At 46.0% G+C, this 21,077-nt stretch overlaps 2 protein-coding genes across 2 annotated transcripts; one reads left to right on the top strand and one right to left on the bottom strand.

Moving 5' to 3' along the window:
* Positions 1 to 6,431: 6,431 nt before the first annotated feature.
* GNPDA1 (glucosamine-6-phosphate deaminase 1) lies at positions 6,432 to 10,050 on the top strand (the record flags this gene model as incomplete). Its single annotated transcript, XM_082006045.1, has 6 exons — positions 6,432 to 6,559; positions 6,628 to 6,725; positions 7,813 to 7,995; positions 8,645 to 8,829; positions 9,497 to 9,671; positions 9,953 to 10,050. 6 exons carry the CDS (start codon positions 6,432 to 6,434, stop codon positions 10,048 to 10,050), a joined length of 867 nt encoding a protein of 288 aa, XP_081862171.1.
* A 4,283-nt stretch (positions 10,051 to 14,333) lies between these two features.
* Positions 14,334 to 19,443, bottom strand: RNF14 (ring finger protein 14; the record flags this gene model as incomplete). Its single annotated transcript, XM_082005969.1, has 7 exons — positions 14,334 to 14,391; positions 15,624 to 15,754; positions 16,334 to 16,506; positions 17,068 to 17,296; positions 17,718 to 18,245; positions 18,601 to 18,752; positions 19,290 to 19,443. The coding sequence occupies 7 exons, from the start codon at positions 19,441 to 19,443 to the stop codon at positions 14,334 to 14,336; spliced, it is 1,425 nt and encodes a 474-aa protein (XP_081862095.1).
* Positions 19,444 to 21,077: the final 1,634 nt, after the last annotated feature.

Below are 21,077 nucleotides of genomic sequence, written 5' to 3'. Positions count from 1 at the left end.
TCCCACCCAAACAATCCTGTGGTTCTATACAGCCATCACCTATCCCCATTGCCAACCCCACATCGTTGTGCCAACTCGTGCCCGCACCGCCGTCCCCAGCAGCGCGGGCAGAGAAGAGGCCTGCGACGTGCTGCACTGCAGCTGAAGCAAACACGAAATTTTGGCCAACTCCTCCAAAAGCGCCGTCAGACCTTTAATATCCACAGAAAGCAGATGGCATGGCAGATTCAAAATCTCATTCCAAAAGAAGCACGCGTAGGAAACTGTGCAGAGATTGAAGTTTGTTTATTCAGAGAGGTTTTGCATTGAATGTTACATTGGTTAAGAGACTTTCCAGCTTGTGTAACCTTGATTTTCTACGTGCACAGTTCAGCTATAGTCAGGCTTGGACAAAACTACCTACATCAATCCCTAAGGTTGATGAGACTTAACTATATCAGCTTTAGGATGAGAAAGGCTGAATCAGCCCCACTGGGATTACAAACTGCAAATTCAGAGAGCTGCAAGCGTTTAAACCTGAGGACATGGTTTCGAACTGCATACTCAGGCATAAATACATGCTTTAATGCTCATTATTCAGTACCATAATCAGGTTGGATTTTTTTTTTCCCCTGTATTTTGCCTTTGCAGGAGTAGATAGTTCACCAATGTCTTAGTGAGATGAATGAACATCACAGTTCTCAGCTTGAAGGAGCAGCAGGAATCGTAAAGGATTTTAGCCAGGAATAACCTCAAAGAGTGACTCCTGAGAAATGCTGGGGACACAAGGAGAATGCAGGTTTCTTGCAACACTGATACCTTTGAAGGAGCTGGAATGAGAGCTGAAGGCACCAACAGACTGTCTGGTTTCATCTCTCCCCAAGATTCACAATTTGCCCTAAGAATCTCCCTGCAGTGAGAAGCTATCCGGATGACATGCACAGATTTACTTGCCGTTGAGGTGGGATTATATCCCTAAGTAAGGCTGTAGCCACAGTGATAATTAGCTGTACACCAATTGACTTGGACATCGTAGAGACTAAAATAAGAAGCAACCTGTACATGTCCTCAGAAAAGATGGTGGAATGTATCCTGAGGAAATGGTGAAACTGTGTGTGCTGCAGCCATTTTGGGGCCAGCTGGAGGCAAATCGCTGCCTAATTAGGCCATCTAGGCTGAGCAAGACTAATTCAGGAGGGGTAATGGCAATTTCTTCCAGCTGCTTTCTGTGTACGTATTTTATTTTCTTAAGTGGGAAAGCTCTGTAGAAAGGTGATGCTGTGGTTACAGTGCATGACTGGTTCTGCTTTCATTTCCCATGTGGTTTTAGGCAAATCACTTCATGCCTTGGTGTTTTTTGATTTTTTTCTCCCATGAGATATTTGGAAGCTTGAAATTGTTGCTTTTTAGTGACTTCCACATGGGATGTGTGTAGTTGAAAGTAATTGAAAGTATTACAGAATTGCAGTACAGTGAGTCTTCTGAAATCCTAGCGCTGTACAAGTGTTCCTTTAATTATTGTGTATGACTGAGCAATGAAAGCAACACTTTTAGTTGACACATCATAATAAATACTGAACTCTAAAAACTAAATAATTAACCTCAAAGGCAGAGCATTTTCAAGCTAGACTAATAAGAAATAAGCAGGACACATAAACTAGATCTTTCTCCTAATCTTGTAGTGATAAATGACCCAGTTAAGAAAAAAGCAAAGACAAAATGTTCACGTGAGCTAATGGGTCAAATTATACCTCTGAAGCTTACCAGTTTAATAGTTTAATCATATGCAAGCAGGCTGCAACTGGCAGGTTAAGAAAAAGTAGAAGTGATGGTGAAGTGTTGTTCACTAGAAGGCTGGATTATGCACCCATTTGCAATGCTGGGTTCGAGGAAGATGGAAACTTTATCGTAAGACTGATCCAGAGACCGCTGGTATCAACAGAAACTTCACCGTGCTGCCCGCAAAACCTCGGTTGAGTGTGGTGAGCCTGTCTGGGAGCTGAGCTGCTGCTGCCTGCTTGGTGCCGTCAGTCCCAGTAGCTATTTGTAGTATTCACTGGTTGTCTGTACATTTACAGACTTATTGAAAAAAACTTTTTTGCCATTAACTATAAAAAATAAAGTGAGCAGTATTCCTGTGCCCCCAGAGGCATACATGCTTAATATGCAAGAAGTGGAATCATAGCGTTTGGATAGACATATATGCCATGTCTTGTTTTCACACTGTGGAATGAAACGCACCACATAGCATCCTCAATTATAGTTGTGTAATTAGGCTAAAGAGATTTGGTAAGGATTAATAAATGCTGCCTAACAGATGCTCCTCCCCAAAACATTATGAAAGATTTCTGCAACTGTGAAAATGTGAAGAAAGGACAAGAAGCAGGAGATGGGTCTCTCATAGGTAGTTAACTTTGATATAGCCGTCAATTATTTCTAGCAATTTACTGGTAAGAAATTAGTCTTATGACATACTTTGAGACACCCCTACATACCTTGATGCTCTTCAGTTTCTTAGTATTTTTTACTCGGGACCATTCTGTATTTGAATCATCTTTTAGCTTTTTGTCATTCAAACCTGTATTGACAGAGTACAGTATTATTCTTGAGTGGGTTTAAAACCATGTTACTGATGTGTCTAGAGTAGGTCAGGGCCTCACTGGGTCTTTCTGGTTTTGCTGCCTCTTCAGAGAAACGGAACCAGCGATGACCACAGTCTGTGCAAGCACGAACCCCAGCCGTTTCACAGGCAGCTTGGCTTCTCACCTCTGGATGTGTCCGCATTTACGCCGCCCGGTCGAACGTGCTCTGACTCGGCCTCTAGACGCACGTGGGGGCCCGAAGCCCCATGACAGCCCCTGGCCAAGCAGGCTGCACTGCACCTCGTCCAACCGCAGCAGATGGCAGGTTCCCCAGCACAGCAGATACAGGCGTGGATCTCTGTACGCAGCTTCGCACACACACGCAGCTGCAATTTTCCATGACTGTTTGTTGTAACAACAAAAGCTGCTTGGCCACGTCGGGTCTGCTGTGTGTACCTACACAGCGAGCACAACCGCACACGCTCTTACAGCCTGACAGAGCTACTTGTAAGCAGTGCCTTGTTTACTGGTGTGCAAAATTACACCCCAATAAGCCACAAGTATTGTAAGGAAGGGGAATGAAGACAGCAGCGGTATGGAGATGGAAGACTTTCCCAGTGGGACTTCTGAAATTCAACAGCAGAACTGAGGTTCAGACTATCGAGTGACAAAGACAAGTTTGTGCTGACAGCTGAGCTCCAAATTGCCTTCATCTAGCATAGCCAGCTCTGTCCGAGCCTGATTTTTGGAGCCCTAACTCGTTGATTTCACCAGTGATCTTTGTTGCTCCATTATTTCTTCAGCCTACTGGAGAAATCACACTTAACCACTGGTTAATTTAATCTTGCTATCCCGATTAAATCCCTTCCTGCATAGACCAGCAGTTTTTAACCTGGTGAGGAGTGAAGCTCTGCCAGCTTTCCCATGGGAGCCTCATCTGCAAAAACAGGAAAGGACCGGTCTGCATGCTCTCCAGAGCTGTCTGCTCGTGCCTTGCCCTAGCACGTCAGCTCGCTGTGACCCCAGCGAACTCCTAACTGGGATTTGGGTGTTACTGGGGGACATAAGCAGTGAGCGGCGCTTGCAGAAAACAGCAGCTCCCCTCCAGGTCTACCCAGTGTGGAATCTTGTTTCTCCTTTTTTTATAAATAGGGGTGATGTGCGGGAGCCGGAAGAGGTGACAGATGGTGGATATTAAAAAGACACTTTGATTACAGGAACTGGAGAGAGGGTCCTTCATGTATATAATTTTTTAACTTTTGCTTTTTTTTTGGAAAAAAATCCCAGTGCTCCCAAGCAGTTCCCAGTAGCGAAAGCCCTGGTCTCTGAGCACTGTTGACTCTAATCACTTCAACACAGAGAAACACAAAATGCTGTGCTTGTTAGAACCCCTTGGTTAAACTTCAACTTCTTCTGCAGAGGAGAAGTGTTTGTTTTCTTCCATCTGCTGCCTTTGCAAGGAAGGAAAATCAGCCTGTTCAGATACCAGGAAGTTCTTCAACATTTGAACAGCTAGCTGTAAATGCGAAACAATAACATGCATAAATTATCATACCTAAAAATACCCTGCAAGCTAGTCACACATACAACCCAGCCCTGGAGCAATTCCTAAGTAACGTAAGACTGCATAAAGCATGCAGATACACGGGATGCGGGCAGAACAGGGCAGCTGTGGCAGCAGATGCACGTGCCTGGCTCTCTTGTACCATTGTAGTTTTTCCTCTCATCAAAACATGTTTTGATTTTACTGGGAGCTGCCGGCTGCCTCCTCTGTCTTTGTGCACTGTATCTGCCAAAGCCACTTGCACAGGAGATTAAAGCGAGGGCCAGACCCTTTGCAATCAACAGAGACCCGCAGCATTTGAATTTAAACCAAATCCAGCCCTGACACTGGGGCTGTGTGAGCAGCGTGGTAGGATGCTGTAAGGCTGATCCTCAAATGCAGCAGCTCTCCATACCTCAGAGGGGGCAAAGCGCAGTAAAGGTGGCAAGGCGGGGGGCAGGGGATGGCGTGATGGCTGTCCACAGGCCGCTCTGACGGCAGACAAACCCGACAGCACGCAAGTCACCCTGGGGAGGGACATGGTTGTTGCCCTACAGCTCGCTGCTGTAGGAAGTCCATGGTGTCTCTTGCAATCAATGCCTACGCAGCCTGTGCCTCTAGTATTTGCTTTTCAGAAATCTCCGAGCCCTTGCCGTGTTTCTGTGGTAATGCTGAGCAATCCAATGTGGGTTATCTGCAGAATTGAGGTGCTGGTGCACTCTCCCTTCCAAGTCCTGCAGCAATTTTGGTTTTGCACACCAGAAGCTGCAGGTGTGCTGCAGTAATGGTGCTGTTTTCCTCACTGCGACTCCCACCTTGGCGTGCAGGTCAGGAGGTCTGCTCACCAGATTCCCTTCCTGCCGGCAGTACCTGGTGAATGGACCGAAGCGGAGCCAGGACGGGGACGCTCAGACCTCAGCCAGGTCCCCGCTGCCCCTCCACCCCAGTGGAGGCACAGCCCCCCATTCCGTCAGCATCTCTGTCCTGTGCCTGTGAACCCACAGATGCTGTAAGTCCTGCCAGTGCCCACGGGACCAATGGGTCTATCAAACCAATGGGTCCCCGATGGGAAAAGTGGAAAAGCTGTTTCACACAGAGCCAAAGCCCAGGCTGCCCTGCACCGCTCCTGACAGCTCTTCACCCAGCACTACAGCCACCAAAATACTTTCCTGCCTGCTGCCTAACCACTGCTGATGGAAACACATGGTGCTTTCGATTTATTTATTCTTTGTGGCCTAAAACTCCTCCTGTGTCCAACCGCAGCTGACTGGCTACAGCCCGTCACACCCATCATTCCCCATTCAAATGCAAACCAAACCAAGGACTTCGCAGCATCCACCATGAGACAGTATCAGGAGCATTTAGTCTAGCCAGGCAGTTTAAATTATTAAAATAAGAAGGAACTGCACGGGCTGGATCCTGGCAAAGCAATTTGTATATTATTCTTTCTTCTAATGAAAGTGAAAAGCTGTCTAGCTTTGAAGTAGCAGCTTTGCATCTCAACGACGAACCAAGACTTTGCAAGGAGAGGTCAGGCACGTTTCCATCACAGCTCGAAGGCAGCTGGAGCAAGAGCAGAAAGGTCCCTCTGGGGTGCCACTGCTGTCAGGAGCAGCACAAACATCCGCAGGTCACGGTCTGTTCGCCGCAGCCCCAGAGCGACCCTGACGTGCCCTGAAGTGGGTCCCTACAGAACACTTCAACTGCGAGCGCTGCTCGTCCCTACCCGGGACACGGCTCATGACTTCGCTTTAGGGATCCCGGGCGGCTGCGAGACACCCAGACCCCTGCAGTGACGGGGACACCCCAGGAGGAGCAGGAAGGAATAAGGGCATTTGAAGATCAAATCGCCTTTTTAACGCATCTGGGGAAAACGGTGGTTCCCAAAAGCATTGTCCAGGCATAAAGCACATTTCCAGTGTTCACAGCTTCGCTCCATTCGAACAGGTGGCTAGCAGCCCGGCCGCTTCATGGCTGGGGGGTTTTAAACCGCTTCTCTGATTTCTGACCCTAAATGCTGACCCTGCGGCCTCCCCCGGCTCCGCGGCCGCGGGGGCCGGGCACGGCGGGGCCCGCTCCTCCCGGCCCGCGGGTTGCGAGGGCTCGGGCCGCGCTCGGAGCCGCCCACGGGGCTCCTGAGGGCGAGCGGCCGCCGTGAGGGGCCGGGCCCGGCGCTCACCGCCCACCGGGGGGCGGGCGCGAAGGGCGGCCCGGGCGACGCCGCCGGTCCCCACAGCGGGCGGAGCCGAGGCGGCGGCGGTAAGATGGCGGCGTAGCGGCGCTCGTCAGCTCGGCTCCCGGCCTGCCAGGCGGTGCCCGGCCCCGCCATGAAGCTCGTGATCCTGGAGACGTACGCGCAGGCCAGCGAGTGGGCCGCCAAGTACATCCGCAACCGCATCGTCCACTTCGGGCCCGGCCCCGGGCGCTTCTTCACGCTGGGGCTGCCCACAGGTGGGTGCCGGGGCCGGGAGCGGGGCCGGGGGCCCTTCCCCGGGGCTGAGGCGGCGGCTTCCCCGCAGGCAGCACGCCGCTGGGCTGCTACAGGAAGCTGGTGGAGTACTGCCGGAACGGGGACCTCTCCTTCAAGTACGTGAAAACCTTCAACATGGACGAGTACGTGGGTGAGTGCCGGCACACGAGAAGCGTCTGGCTGTCATTCCCCGTCTGGCTGTATATTGTGTATCTGCCCGTCTGTATAGTGTGAGCGGCTGGTTACTGGAGGGGCCGATGTGCCCCAACGCTCGGTGCCGTGGCTGGACGGCGCGTTCGTGCACGGGCCGCACAGAAAATCCCACCACACCAGATTCGAGGTAGGACAGATGTTGTTTGCATTAGCCAAGGGAGTTAGCAGGGACCATTTGAACACCTGCGTAAGAAATATCAAAGAGCATCAGGGCTCGCCTGGTATTATACGCACTAGGCAGTGCTGTATTTTACCTCACCTCGGGCACTGACCAGCTAAGGGTCCGTCTTCTCATTGCAAGCTGAGCTGCAGTGCAATATGAACTACCACCTTCGCTCTGGGATTAAAGGTCACTTTGGCGCCAGGTCCCTCAGGAGGACTGAATGAAGGGTTACCTGCCCGAGTGCCCTTCTGTAACTGATGCGCGCTCCTGTCAAGATAACAGAGGACTTGTTTCGTTTATGAAGCTGTGATGAAATAGCCTCTTGAGAAGAAAGAGTACAGAGAGATTAGTGGGCAAACCTAAAGCTCCAAAGGTGAAAAACATACGGGCTAAATATTTGCTAAAGCTAATTTTACTCTGGTCAATAAGTTTCCTGTGAACAATCCTAATCAAGCAGCACTAGGGAATAGGCGGTGCAGCGTGGGTTTGTAGCATTCAAGGGGGAAAAATGTATGCAGTAAGTTATTTCCTAGGCTTCTGCACAGTTTTTTAATTGTCTTTGCTAATACAAGCTGGGAGGAAGGTTGAAAAGGTAGTAACAGATGAGGCACAGAGCATGCCTGCTTTTCTGGAACATCCGTTGCATGTTAATATGAGCACGTCTTACAGGAACTATTGTGATTGATTTTAATTTTTCTCTTTAGGGGAGTAAAAACAACTCATGAAAGTGGAGAGAGTCATAAATGACAGACAGAGAAAGCAGTGCGCTGTTACCAAAGCCACTGCAAGGGCCTGTGGGCGGTTTATGTTATGGATGATATTCTTTCAGTTGGTCTTAGTCTCGTGCATGCTCTGTTACCAGGTCTCCCAAGGGATCACCCGGAAAGTTACCATTCCTTCATGTGGAATAACTTCTTTAAGCATATTGACATCTTGGCAGAAAACGTTCACATTTTAGATGGAAATGCACCCGATCTGCAGGCAGAGTGTGACGCATTTGAGGATAAAATCAAATCAGCTGGAGGAATTGAACTCTTCGTTGGAGGTGAAAACCCAAAGGACTAGCGGTCTCTGAGCTGGTGGAGGAAAGGCAGTACCTCCTGCCAGTGTTACCTCATTTATTATCAGGAGAGTTCATTTAAAATGCAGTTCAGTGGGTTTGCAGGGAAAGCCACCCCATACACCGTCGCCGTGGGTGCTTATGTGTGCTGGCAGCCTTGTCATCTAAGGTACCACTCCCCCAATTTTAAGTATTTCAATCCAGTAAGTGAATTGCTCAGGAAACTATTAGCAGAAGAAACAGGCAGTGCTAGAAATGTACCAAATACAAAGTATATTACACTTGCCAGTGCATGCAGGAAACTGCTAGGAGTGGTCAGAGGCCTCTGAGCCAGCAGGAGCTCAATGCAAGCTTTTCCCATCAGTTTGCCTTAAGATTCTGCCATTCATTTGTCCCAACACAATTGTTGTTGTTCCTACAAAGGGAAGAGTCTTTGTTGACTTCAGAGGGGGCTTTTGCTATCATCCCTACCAGGATCAAATTTAAGCTTGAGCAGAAAAATTGCAAGTGTTTTTCTCAGATCTGTATCTATTCCTGGAAGTATTGAATGCTTTCCTAACAGGAGTGCTGTTGGCTCTGCTTCCTACAATACCCATTACAGCCACTGATCTACTTGTCAAACTCTCTGTCACAGGTATTGGCCCAGACGGTCACGTTGCCTTCAACGAGCCTGGATCAAGTTTAGTATCCAGGACGCGAGTGAAGACCTTGGCTATGGACACTATATTGGCTAATGCCAGGTTCTTTGACGGTGACCTCTCCAAAGTCCCCACAATGGCTTTGACGGTCGGAGTAGGCACTGTCATGGATGCCAGAGAGGTGAGGAGAAAAGCAGTGACTTCATACAGTAGCTCTTGAGCAGGGCTTCCTGGAGCAGCTAAAGATTTTCCAGTCTCGGAGCAGCAATGCACCCTGCTGGTATAGGCCAGCTTATGCTTTTCCTGCCACAGGCAGCTGACTATCTGATCCTCTTGTTCTCTTGCATCCTGCAGCACTATGGAAAGGCTCTTGCTCTGTCTCCGATTTTTGCTCTACTAACACTTATATTTGTGTAACCCTGCAGGACAGTTGTTAGCCACAGTGAGCTAGAAAGGTTTGTGAGGATGTCTTTGGTTAAGAATCTCATCTGGGGAAATAACTGCAAGAATCACTGTTTGACTTGATGTTACACCAGCAGATCATGAAAACCATATGGAATAGCTTTTAATTGAGTCTATACCTTGAAGTCTCAGCATATGGGTGTCTAATGGGATCTCAAAGGATCCAAATCAGTAAAATGACCCACCAGGCTATGATTTAATTGACAAATAAAATGCAGCCAGAGCCAACAGAATTGTGATACAGTGAAGTGCCTCTGCAGAGGATGACAGAGCTATCCCCCTGTCAGGGACTGGGGCAGCACTCTTAGTTCAACAGGGTGTGGGTGTGCTCTCTCTGAACACATCGTCTAGACCCTGACCACCATCCTCTGTGTCTCGGAGTCCAGGTGATGATTCTTATCACAGGAGCCCATAAAGCCTTTGCTTTGTACAAAGCCATTGAAGAAGGTGTCAACCACATGTGGACAGTATCAGCGTTCCAGCAACACCCCAACACTGTGTTCGTGTGCGATGAGGATGCCACGCTGGAACTCAAAGTTAAGACTGTGAAATACTTTAAAGGTGAGTGTTTGACCAGACCAAGCAGCTGTTGTACTTCGTTCTTAAGTGGCACAAGCCATGCTTTGCATTAGATGTTTCTGTTTAACTCCCAAAGGAGTACATTCCTTAAATGTACAGCTGAGATGTACAGTGATAATAAAAGTGCAAGGGGAATGCTTAACTGTGTGGGCATGGGAGCAAAGGAACAAGGACTCTAGTAAGCCCCAATTTCATTAGCATCCCTGAATGAGAATTTTGCTTTATTATGTCTACTTAACTCATCTTTTTACTTGCTACATCAGGTTTAATGCTGGTCCACAACAAGCTTGTGGAACCCTTATACAGCATGAAGGAGACAGGAGCAGAAAGAAACCGGACTAAGAAGCCATATAGCGATTAATCTTGCTGTTCAGAGTAGTGCTGAACCAGCTTTTCTGTTGAAAACCAGCTGTGAAAAGGGAATTGCTGCAGCAACTCATCTCGTATTTGTTCTTAAATTAGCAAAATGATTATGTGCTTTCATCTCTCCATTAAAAAGACAGATGCCAAACACCTGCCTTAATTAACCAAATGAGGATGGGATCCAGGCATTCCACAAACTTTCCCACTAACTTACTCTCTGATGGTAAAGTCCATGGGGAAGGAGTTTAATCTACGAAGCAACTGTGATCATGGGGACTGAAGGCCCCAAAACTTAAATGTGAAGATACATGAAAGTACAATGTTGCAGAAACCAAATGGGTAGTCACTTTGGGATGTATTCCTTGCAATTAGGACAAGTACCTTGTGTGTCATTCCCCCTCCACAAAACACTCTTACTTGATAGTAATTTAAAATGGGAACTGAGCTTGTTCAGCCTGGAGAAGGAAAAGCTTCAGCATGACCTAATAGCAACGTGCTTCATAGTTATGAGGAGGTCACCAAGAAGATGAAGCCAGGCTCTCCGGGGCAGCGCGCAGGGAGAAGACAAGAAGAGACAATGCGGTGCGAGTTGAGACAAGATGCTCAGACTGGATATAAGGAAAAAACCTACCCCTGAGGACAATCAAGCAGTGGGGCAGGTTCCCCTGAGAGGCGCGGCCTTTGTCCTCAAGACATTTTCAAGACCTGACTGGATAACACCCTGGCTGAACCCTGCTTTGAGACAGATGTTGGGCATCAGACCATCTAGGCAAAAGGGAGACTACAGACAGCATTCATCAGTGCATTATTATAATGGAGTACCATTAGTGCAGTTAACAGTTAGTTTATGCATCTATATGATTATTTGCTGTCACACAAGAAGCCTTACATGTTCAGTTTCAGAGTCTAATTTTCTATGCCCTGGTGCTTTATGATGTACTACAGGAGGGTAGATTTGTTCAGGTGAAGCATAAATGACTTCTCACTGTGCTGCTCAGCACTCTGTTATTTGTGTCGACGCAGAGCCTGAAGCGTAAGTTCTCTCTCTCTCTTCCTGCTTCCACAAATAAGCATTGACTGGCTTCAGTCTATGTTTCATTACAGAAGCCCCACGCAGGTGGACGACAGCCTGTGCTGGCAAGGCCCCACCAATTCTGAAACTCGATTCCTGGGTTTCCTATCAAATGCTATCACGTGAGGGTCGAGAGAAACTGGGGAGCGTTTATTTTCTTCATGCAGAAATTTTGTAAACCATTGACCTATAATGTAGCTTTCTACAGTAAATGTCTTAATTTTTTTTCTAAATGGTCACATTGTATCTGCCGCTCAGTCTCGCTGTGCTAGTGAAACGTGGAGCAGTTTATGTGGCTGAATGGGACTCGTAATACCATCTTTGAACAGCGAAACACAACCTTCAAGGCATGAGAAAGACCTGTTAATTTGGATGAGATTTCTCCATCACCTAGAACGAAAGCTGTATTGAAAGCAGTTGGGTAGAAGTAGCTACTGCTGCTCCCTACTTCAAGAGCCGCCTGCCTTGTCCGGTGTTTGCTGGCAGGTCTCTGCTGGGCACCTGCTATGGTTCTGTCCTGCCAGGCAGCAGCCATTTCATATAAAAAAGTGAAGATCTTTAAAGGAGAAAGGAGGAGGTCACCGCTGCCTACCTAGTACTACAAAGTGTCTGCAAGTAATCAAATGGTCCTTCTGTGCATGCACAGAAATGGAGAAAGTGAGGTTTGCAGGGGGGGGGCAGAATGGAGGAAGAAACTCTGTGCCACGTTACCAGTGTTGCCTGTCTTCCCCTCTGTCTGTGAAGACAGGTTCTGGGTTTAGCTCTTCTACCTTTGCAACACCAGCCGCTTGTCCTATGAGTGCAGTCATCTGCTTGTCCCCTCCTCAGAGGGTCCATCCTCCTCTGCCTCACTGCATGAGAGCTCCAGCCCAGGGGTCCCCGGGTGCCCAGGATTCATAGGCATGGTGGTGACTACATCACTGTTCCTCCTCTCTCCACACGTTCTTGAAAGCAGAGGTAGTTCATTGCAGTATCTTCAAATACTTCATAGCACTTATGCTCTGGTAGCTCTGGCACACATCCCCAGCCAAGGCTTTTCATCCCAATGTACCCTCTGGCATCCAGGCCCTGCCCTCAGCCCACGTCTGTCCTGGCAGAAGGGACCTGCCCAGCCTCCCATCAGTTTAAGAGATCCAACACCATCTCCTCCAGCCAGGCAGGAAGACTGGGTTTAAGCACATGCTTCTCCTTGTCACAAACACTCCCCATCTGCCCACATACGCAGCTTAGTGGGAGGAAAGCCCCCTCCAAAAGCTGGCAGCTTTTGGATTCAGCCTGTAGAGTTAAAAATTGTGGCCACAGTGGAAACTACTGAGGGGGATTGCAGCTAAAAGCTTGCTCCATCCAATGCAGTGTTCCCAGAGTAGCATCGTGGTAGTCACCGTGTCAGCTAGGGGCTTGCATCTCCCAGGGAAAACCAGGGCTCTTTGGGTGTGAGGGCGTGTCACATACATAAACCTTCACACTTTTACCAGCAGAACACATCCTGTGTCAGCTTCACTTGAGATCTTTGGGTGAGCCCAGGTCTGGTCCACATCATTCTACAGCCGCCCATGCGAGCGAGCACCTTGGCCCTGTGGCACACAAGCACTAGAGGTGATCCACACCCAGACGCAGAACGGAGCTCTGTCCCACACACTGACCTGTGCTGCCATATACATGCCACTGTGACGTCAAACAGGGAGACAACTACGTTTACTGTCTTAAAGTGAATTTAGTGCATGTGAAAGGTGCAGGAAATGAAATACAATTTAAACCATACACAATGTAAACTTTCCCTACACACTGTCCTACAGCCTAAACCAAGAGAAGAGATCCGCTCTTACCATCTCTTAATCTTTTTAATCACTGCCAGTTCTAATAGTACAGACTTCCATCCTCTGCAAACGGAACTAAATCAGCACTCATTTTGGCCAGATATCTGAGTATAAATTTATTTACTATCAGTCAAAACTGAGTGAGAGGTGTTCACCTTGAGTTTCTGAAGAGTATTCCAGCTTCTGAGCTATTCATCCAGACCCTGCTATTTGTTTTGAACACAGCACATGCAGCTTAGTTTCAAAATAAATTTTCAGACCCTTCTGCAAGTTGAAAAACTTCTAAAAAATTAGTGGTTCCCTGCAGTAATTACTTTCATGCTCACAAAACTACTTACTGAACTTTTAGGGGAAACAATTTGGGGGTTGAAATAATTTGAAGTGCAAGAACAATGGAGATAAGGGATCTAGTCCAGAAACAAAACTATCAACTAATCAAATTTGATATGAAGAGTTAGTAAAAAATAAATTACTTCACCATCCGAGAAGACAAGGTAATTTTCAGTATCTTGAAGAATTCAAGTTAATCTCAACTATGTATCCATAAAAATGTGTTTCAGTATCTGACTGAGATTTTTCACCCTCTTACTGGCCACAGACTCAGTTCACTGCCATAGCACTCATCACTGTCAAGATAAGGAGGTGTAATGTGAGTGAATATAACAGCAACACTGAGATGAGTCTTCAGACTGAATCAAATTTCTGGAAACAGTTGTTGGTCATTTTCTGCCAAAGCATTCAGTAATGCAACAACCCGGGCATTACACCCATGTCAGGAGGGGGTCAGGGATGATCAACATCATTAGAAAGTATCAGTGACAGAGCAATGGGCTCTTTTCAGAGAAATGGGTCAGGAAATGCTATAGAAGAAACAAGCTCAGTTGCTGAATACAGAAGAAATTTTCTGTATTGTATCAGAAAACTTTCCCTGTCCAAGCAGCATCACTAAACCGCTCCAGAAAGAGCACTATAGCTGTAATAAAACTCCCCTAAAACCCACAATGGATGATGAGCCAAGATCCTCAAAAGGTCAGTCTCCCTAAAGGAAGTGCCCAAATATTTCTGTGATTTGGGGCTTCAGTTTTGCTTGCTAGCTTTTGAAAAAGGGGCACCTCTTAGTATACATTTTCCCAGTAATTTTCCAACTTCTGACTCTTTGTATTTGTCTTTAACAATCGGTATGATTATTAGGGCTTCCCATGGTGATCCTGACCCCAGGATGGGTAAAACGGTCTCCTTTGGTTTTGGCAACAGCCTCTGAATTGTGAGTATCCTGCAGTGCAAGGCAGTTATCATTCTTCTATCACATAAAGGAAGTGAAAAGCAAACAAACGACACAAAAATGGAAAGCATCTCTCTGGTTTGTTCAGCTTTTGTTGCTAGAGAAAGCTACTAGTCTTCAGCTTCAGCTTCCCAGAACTCGCCATCAATATGCATGGCTTGAAACAATCTGCAAGACAGCCAATAATTTACATCAGGATGTAAAAAAAATAAAATATGTACAAAAAATATCAGTCTAAATGTGACCAAAATACCAAAGCAGCAAGTTTCACAATTTTTGTCAGTATCCTAAAACACATACTGCAATCATCGAAGTCAATTAAAATAAGCTACTCCGCACTTCTACAGCACGTAATACCAGAAGGTTGTATGCACCTTACAAACACAATGTCTGAAGAAATCCCTGAAAATATTAGTAATCCAAACCGTATTAAATGTTACCTAGCATGCTGCCATCCCTAGCTGGTCTTCAGGCAGTATATAATCAGCAGCCAAGCCTGCCTGCTCTGAAGAGCTTACCATCTAATCGGATAGTTCAGAGCTGGGCAAACAACTATAATGTATAAGCCAGGGCAGGAGAACAAAAGGGAAGAAAATGTCTTTTATAAAACAGATGAGCTTAGTCAAGATAGGTGGAGGTTAAGCTAAATAAACGAAAAAAGAACATCAGAAGAAAAGTAGAAAGGAAAATAGTGAAAAAGTTGCTGTTGGGCAAAGAGGGAATGCTGAAAAAAAAGGGCTAAGAACAAGAAAAAAATAAATCTTGTCAGCCACATCTATTACAGCAGAACAGAAGGACTGAGAAAACTATTGGTATTATGACTTCTGTAACCAGAAGTCATATATAGAAGTGATATAACTATATATCACAGTGCTGGGCATATAACGTAATGGAATACACACAAGCTTAGAGGCTGCCATTGTTGCACCTCTCTGACCTGCCTGCCCTTTTGTTTGTCCAGATAGCAGCAACATCCTTTGTCTCTTGATATATCCCTAATCGTGATGATGTAAGCCAAGTTTGCAGCTTTTTAGAAGCAGCTTTTTTTACCCAAAAGCTTGTGTTGCACTATCATATACCTGAGTGCCTGCAAGGAAACATTTCATTACAGGCTGTCCCTCAGTCAGAGGCAGCAAGTAAAGCATGAGGAATAGGCCCAGAAGACTTCTCCAGAATTTTAAAACAAAAGTTCTTAAAAAGCAAAACCATATCCTGAATCACTCCTGATTTTTTTTATTATTAGTGTCAGGTTCTTTTAAGTGTAAATATTTGAGAGAAGAAACTTTGTCTTAAACTGTATAGCTACAAAATTCCAAGGAAAGAATAATCTGGGAGAGACTGTAAAAGAAAGTAGAAAAGTGAGTGGTACAGCACTAGAAGAAATTCCTGTAAATACATACCTATTAAAGCATGGGGAAGATGGATCATTGAAGTGCCTGTATGGGTTCACCCTTGACAGGGAACCCATACAAAGCCAGCAGAAATACTGCATGCAGCCGGTACACGTCATTTTGTTACAGCCATCTAGTTTCTGAAGGGAAGAAAAGAAGAAATAGTGATAACAAAATCTTACCGTGTTAGTCTTCAGGCCTGTCTCTGTATGGTAACAATCCTCAAAAACACAGCAACTAAGGAATACATTTGACCCTGACTCTACCATAACACTGATAGTTTTTCACTGTTCAAGAGAACTAGGCACTAGAATCCCAGAATTGTAAATTGGTTATAATACTAACAATAATGAAAACTAGTATTTTTCTGAAGCTAGTTTTATTTATTGGCTGTAGTTTGAAAGTGCATCAGCCTGAAACACGTGGAAAACAAAGGGATTCATGCTGATGCATATTCAGCCTGGATCTTAGTACTGGAGTGTGAACAATACCAGTTGCTGTATTTACTCAAGTCCCCAAGCTCCAGAAACATCACCTCCTTTTCTATATAACAGAGAAATGGAAAATTCTCTTACCATTTCCTAGAAATTCACCTTCCCTGGTGAACTTGGAGGCTACAAATAAATCTCTGTTCCAGCCTAAATAAAGAAGTGACTTAATTTATGTTAGTTTCTCTTAAGAGTTACTATGATTCTTCATCTTTTCCCCTCCATGCTTACCTCTATATGAGTACCACAGCAAGGACAAGACTTTGAGTTCTTTTCTAGCCATTCTTTACTCTCCATCTCCTCAAGGGCTTTCTGAATCACTCGTTTGCCATAGCGTTGTTCCAAGAATCTTTTAGTTGCCTCATCGGCTTCTAAATATTCATTTCGCAAATCCATTAATTTCTCTGGGGAATAAAACAAAGCAAAAAAAACCCACCAGCAAGTAAAACATTAGAATACATAAGAAAAAGATGAGAATATTAAAACGCCTCTACCTCAAAATTCAGCAGTTCTACACTGTTTCATTGTAAAAGAGACCAGTCAATGGAATTAGAACAAATCTACAATGTAAAATAAACTGAGAAATGGAAGTATTTTTTCTGAACACACATTTAAAGAAACTTTGTCACAGGATTTTGAGGCCAACCAGATCGAGAAGCATCCACCTCAATTCCAGTATCAACTCTGACAACAGAAAGTAGTGGATTCACAGGAAAGGGTAAAACAAGGCACATAAAAATTATTCTTGCCCTGCTATGGCCTCTCAGAATTTAGGGACCTCCTGAAGAGAGTGTCATCAAAGGAACACATTTTAATTACTAGCAACAAACCTACTCCAAATGATTGGTCTTATCTTTTAGAAAACTCACACAGTGATGAGTTTCCTTGCTTAATTTCTGACTTTCAGTCTCTTTCACGAAAGACTTAATTGCTTCTTGATCCATTTCTGAAATACGAGGACTCACCTGCAGTGACTTTACACGGAGAGACCCCATGGTAAGTCATTTTACAGAGAGTACAAAAAGCATAGTTGCAGCAGGAACATATGCCCATGGTGCAACCTGGTTCTTGCATGACTGGTGTCTGACAGCCCGGGCGAGGGCAATACACTACATCCGCCATCAGGTCCAAGCTAGACTGCAGAAGCAGGCGGTCGTAACGTGCAAACAGCTGCTCTCCAACCAACTCTTTAACCTAAGCAAAGATCAAAGAAAGATTACATGCATCTGAAATGCTGAGCCTGCTAGCTTCAGCAAAAAACAGGCAATGAAAAAGTACCTGCAGCTGGGATGAATCCACTTTATGTTCTCCAATAGTTCATTAAATTACTCCTAGGATGCTATTTTAATAATAATTTACCAAATGAAAAGCATGCAGAGTCAAATGCAATGGGACATTAATTCAGGACTCTGGCCAATGCCAGTACTAATAAAGTGGGCAGAGTATGTGCCAGGTTGATCCAGTTCTAACTCTGGTGTCTTTGTGTGGCTCAGAGTATGAAAAACATTTCCCCAGGTATATTCACAATGCTCACCATGAAAAGCCACACCTTGTCTTCTGTAATTATTGGTAAGTTAGCAGAACTCTACCATCACTGCTTGCACACTTCTATTACCTGGCCAGGAGTAGCAACAGAAGAACACTTCGGTTCTGGACAGTTGAGACAGTGGACCTGACCATCCCTGATCTGTATTTCAAAGTAGTCCTTCAGGCATGCTTTGCAGTACACATGGCTGCACTCGGTGAAGTACATACATTCACTGCCCAGCTTCTCACAGAAGCAGATATTGCACAAGTACATCTTACTGTTAAAGCACTTCCTCCTCTGAGCCTGATCAAAGTCCAAGATCTCCCTAATCAGACTCGACAACGATTCCACATCCTGCACAGCTCTTGCATCGATGATTTCTTCTTCTGCTGCGGCAGAGCCTGCTGCACCACCACAATCCTTCTCAGCGTCGAGAGGAACCAAAGGTGTCCTACTCTGCCCATTCCCTTGATGGCACATTTTTAGCTCATACGGGGAGGAAATATTCAGATAACTCAGTGTTTCTTCCTTCAGAAACTGCATCCAGGCAAATAAGACCACACAGCCTCGATTCTCTTCCCATACGTTGTCTAAGTGTTTGCAAAGAGCACTGAGCTAGAAGTGAAAAAACAAATCCAGATTTCAGTAAGTTCTGACAACTCATTATTGTTTTCCTCTCCCACGGTCCTTCTTAGTGCATATATTTAGATTTCAGATTCTGGAGGTTCTATATATAGATGAAATACATACAAAAATAATGCTCATCAACGCAAGCTTTCATTCCTCAGAATAGTGACCAAATGAAAACAAGCAGGAAACAAAAGAAAAGCCAACTAAAAGAGCAACGTTATCCTTTATGTCTTAATTTTACTTTCATCTACTACATTAACATCCCCACAGAGCACTGTTAATTATGAACTTACTCGTGATCACAAAAGCTCTGTTAAAACGTTAAAACTATTTTGCAAACCTGGGCTTGGGAGAGCCATTTTCCACTGAGGGTAAACACCGGTGGGGAGGTTGACGGGTAGTCTGGTGGGAGTTCAAAATTCAGCACAAGGGGAGGCAGAAAGCAAACAGTGTATTCAAACCCGTTGTTCTGGAGGCTTTCTGTGGAACTGCCTGAATGGGAAAGAATTGAGACAGTTTGAGAAATAACAAGAAAATGAAAACTAATGAACTGTAACTGTTTATGACAGATAATCTCTTTTCATTTGATAAATTTCTGGGTTTAAAAAGATTTATTCAACTCTAAATAACAAGACTTCTCAGTGCAGTAAAATTTGATGGGGTTGTACACGTATGGTTAAATCAGTAAACACCGGTACTGTGAAATATCGGATCCTGCGCAAACCAAGAACTTGGAAAGACATATCCTCAAAGACAAAAAAAAAAAAAAAAAGAATGTATAATTATTCCAAAGAAATACTATTACTCATCTCTAATTTTAAAGTTCACTCAAGAGGTTATGCATACGAGGATGAAATCACCTACTCGGATACAAACCCCAACAATACCACAAGCACGGCATGGGGTCAGTCACGGCTTTCTCTGGTCAGTGTTCCTATAGGTCACTACAGCAGCAACCGTCTACACATGTACCAGAAAATTAGCTTGGTAAAAACTACTTTTGGGATAACACAAGACATCTCAACTCACCACTCACAAAAATTTTGAAGTTTTGGGGCAACTCCAGACAAATTCTTGTTTCTCCTCCTTGGGCTGACTCGGCTCTCTTAAACTCATCTTCATCATAAATGCTAGCCAAAGCCAGCAGCTCATCCTCCTGAGCTTCTTTGTCTTCTGAAGACATTTAAATTTTCTGTGAAGTTAACACCACTCTACAAGATCAACTGAGTTAACGCATCCTATTCAAATTATTAATTTGGGGTATCTATTTTATACTACTATAATAAGATTTAGAAACCCAAGTAACAAATATAAAAGTGTAAAATACAATTAAGATCTTTTTACAGGTTGAAAAATATTTATAGCTTTATAAAATAAAATGCCACCTTAACAGAACATTGAAAAGTCAAATCTCTATAACTATTAGTGGTTGAAAACAGCTGTAAGGGGGGGGAAATAGCAAAATACACTTACGGCAAAAGCGACAGAGGGGCATTTCATTAACGTTTGAAAGCGAAAATAGACCAAAAACCAAGAAAAAGGACGTACTATCTCTCAAGCAGTGTTCTAAACCAACCAAACAAAAAGCCCCCTTTATGATTAAAGTTACTGAAGATATCAGTAAGAAACTTCAAGTCCTACACATGCGTCTTGCAGACGCACTCCTGTACCATTTCAGTTTGAGATTTGGGGAAATAAAGCCGCGTGTAATGGATTACCTTTTTATTCACAGCTGCGCAGTGGCAAAGTCGTAGGTACTGCTTACTGGCCAAGGACAGCCACGTTAGTCGGGCCAGAGCAGAGCCCCTGATCATTCCTCTGCGAGAACTGGAGGTCATAAACTTTTTCTTATATAAGGCATGAAAAATGTCGGCTTTTGTTGTAAAGGGACATATGGTTGTAAAGGGGCATACGGTTACGGCACCGGTGCTTCTGAGCCGCCTGTAGCCGACAAACAAACGCACACACACACGCTCAGGGGGATTACAGTCCTCTCAGCGTTTCCATTATGAGCTCTAACAAATATTTAATTTGAGCACTCGGTATTTCGGAATATGTTTTTTTTTCAGCACTAATAGCAGTAACTAGTGCACACGCACAAGCCGCGGCCAGTGCTGCTCCCTGGGCTAACTCGGGCCCCGGGTAAGGGCCCCGCTGAAGCCAACCAAAATCCCACCCTGCCGCTGCCCCCACGCCTTTCAGGGAGATCCTTTGCCGCTGAACAGCGAAGAAGACGCAGCCCTTCCAAACGAGCAGGAAAAACAAAGCCGAAAAAAATGTACGGGAAACAGTGGAAAGAATTCAAGGAAAAAAACAAAAGCAAAAAACGGATTTTCAGGGGAAGCTGCCCCACGCAAGCAGCGGTACAGTCGTTACCGCCGCTTCGACCATTCCCATCTTTTCGCCCAACACACGGCTCTGCTCAGGCGCCGGGGAGGGGGAGCAGCCGCAGCCGCCGCCACCCGCCCGTCCGTTCCGCCCGGGGCTCCCGGGCCCGCCGGGGCGAGGCCGCGCGGGGCAGAGGGAGGCCCGGGCCGCGCCGGCCACTCCGCAGCCCGCACGCCCAGCGCTGCCGGCCACCACCCCGCGTCCCTGCGGTGCGGCACGGCCTGCTCCTCCGCCCGCCGGCACGGCCCGCCACCCCGCTGCGGCCTGCCCCGCCTCACCGGTTACCTCAGCCGCAGGCGTGCTGGCCCGGGGATGGCGAGGCGGGGCGCGGCCGGGCGCGGCCCAGCCCCTCACGGCACGGCCCGGCCAGCGCCGCGGCCCCGCACCGCCGCAGCGCCCCCGGCGGCCGGGAGGAACGGCAGCGCCCGG

Source organism: Phaethon aethereus (assembly GCF_964289735.1).
Source record: "Phaethon aethereus genome assembly, chromosome: 14".
Classification (NCBI taxonomy): Eukaryota; Metazoa; Chordata; class Aves; order Phaethontiformes; family Phaethontidae; genus Phaethon; species Phaethon aethereus.
Note: the sequence above shows the minus strand (reverse complement) of the source record. Positions and strands in the feature narration are given on the sequence as shown.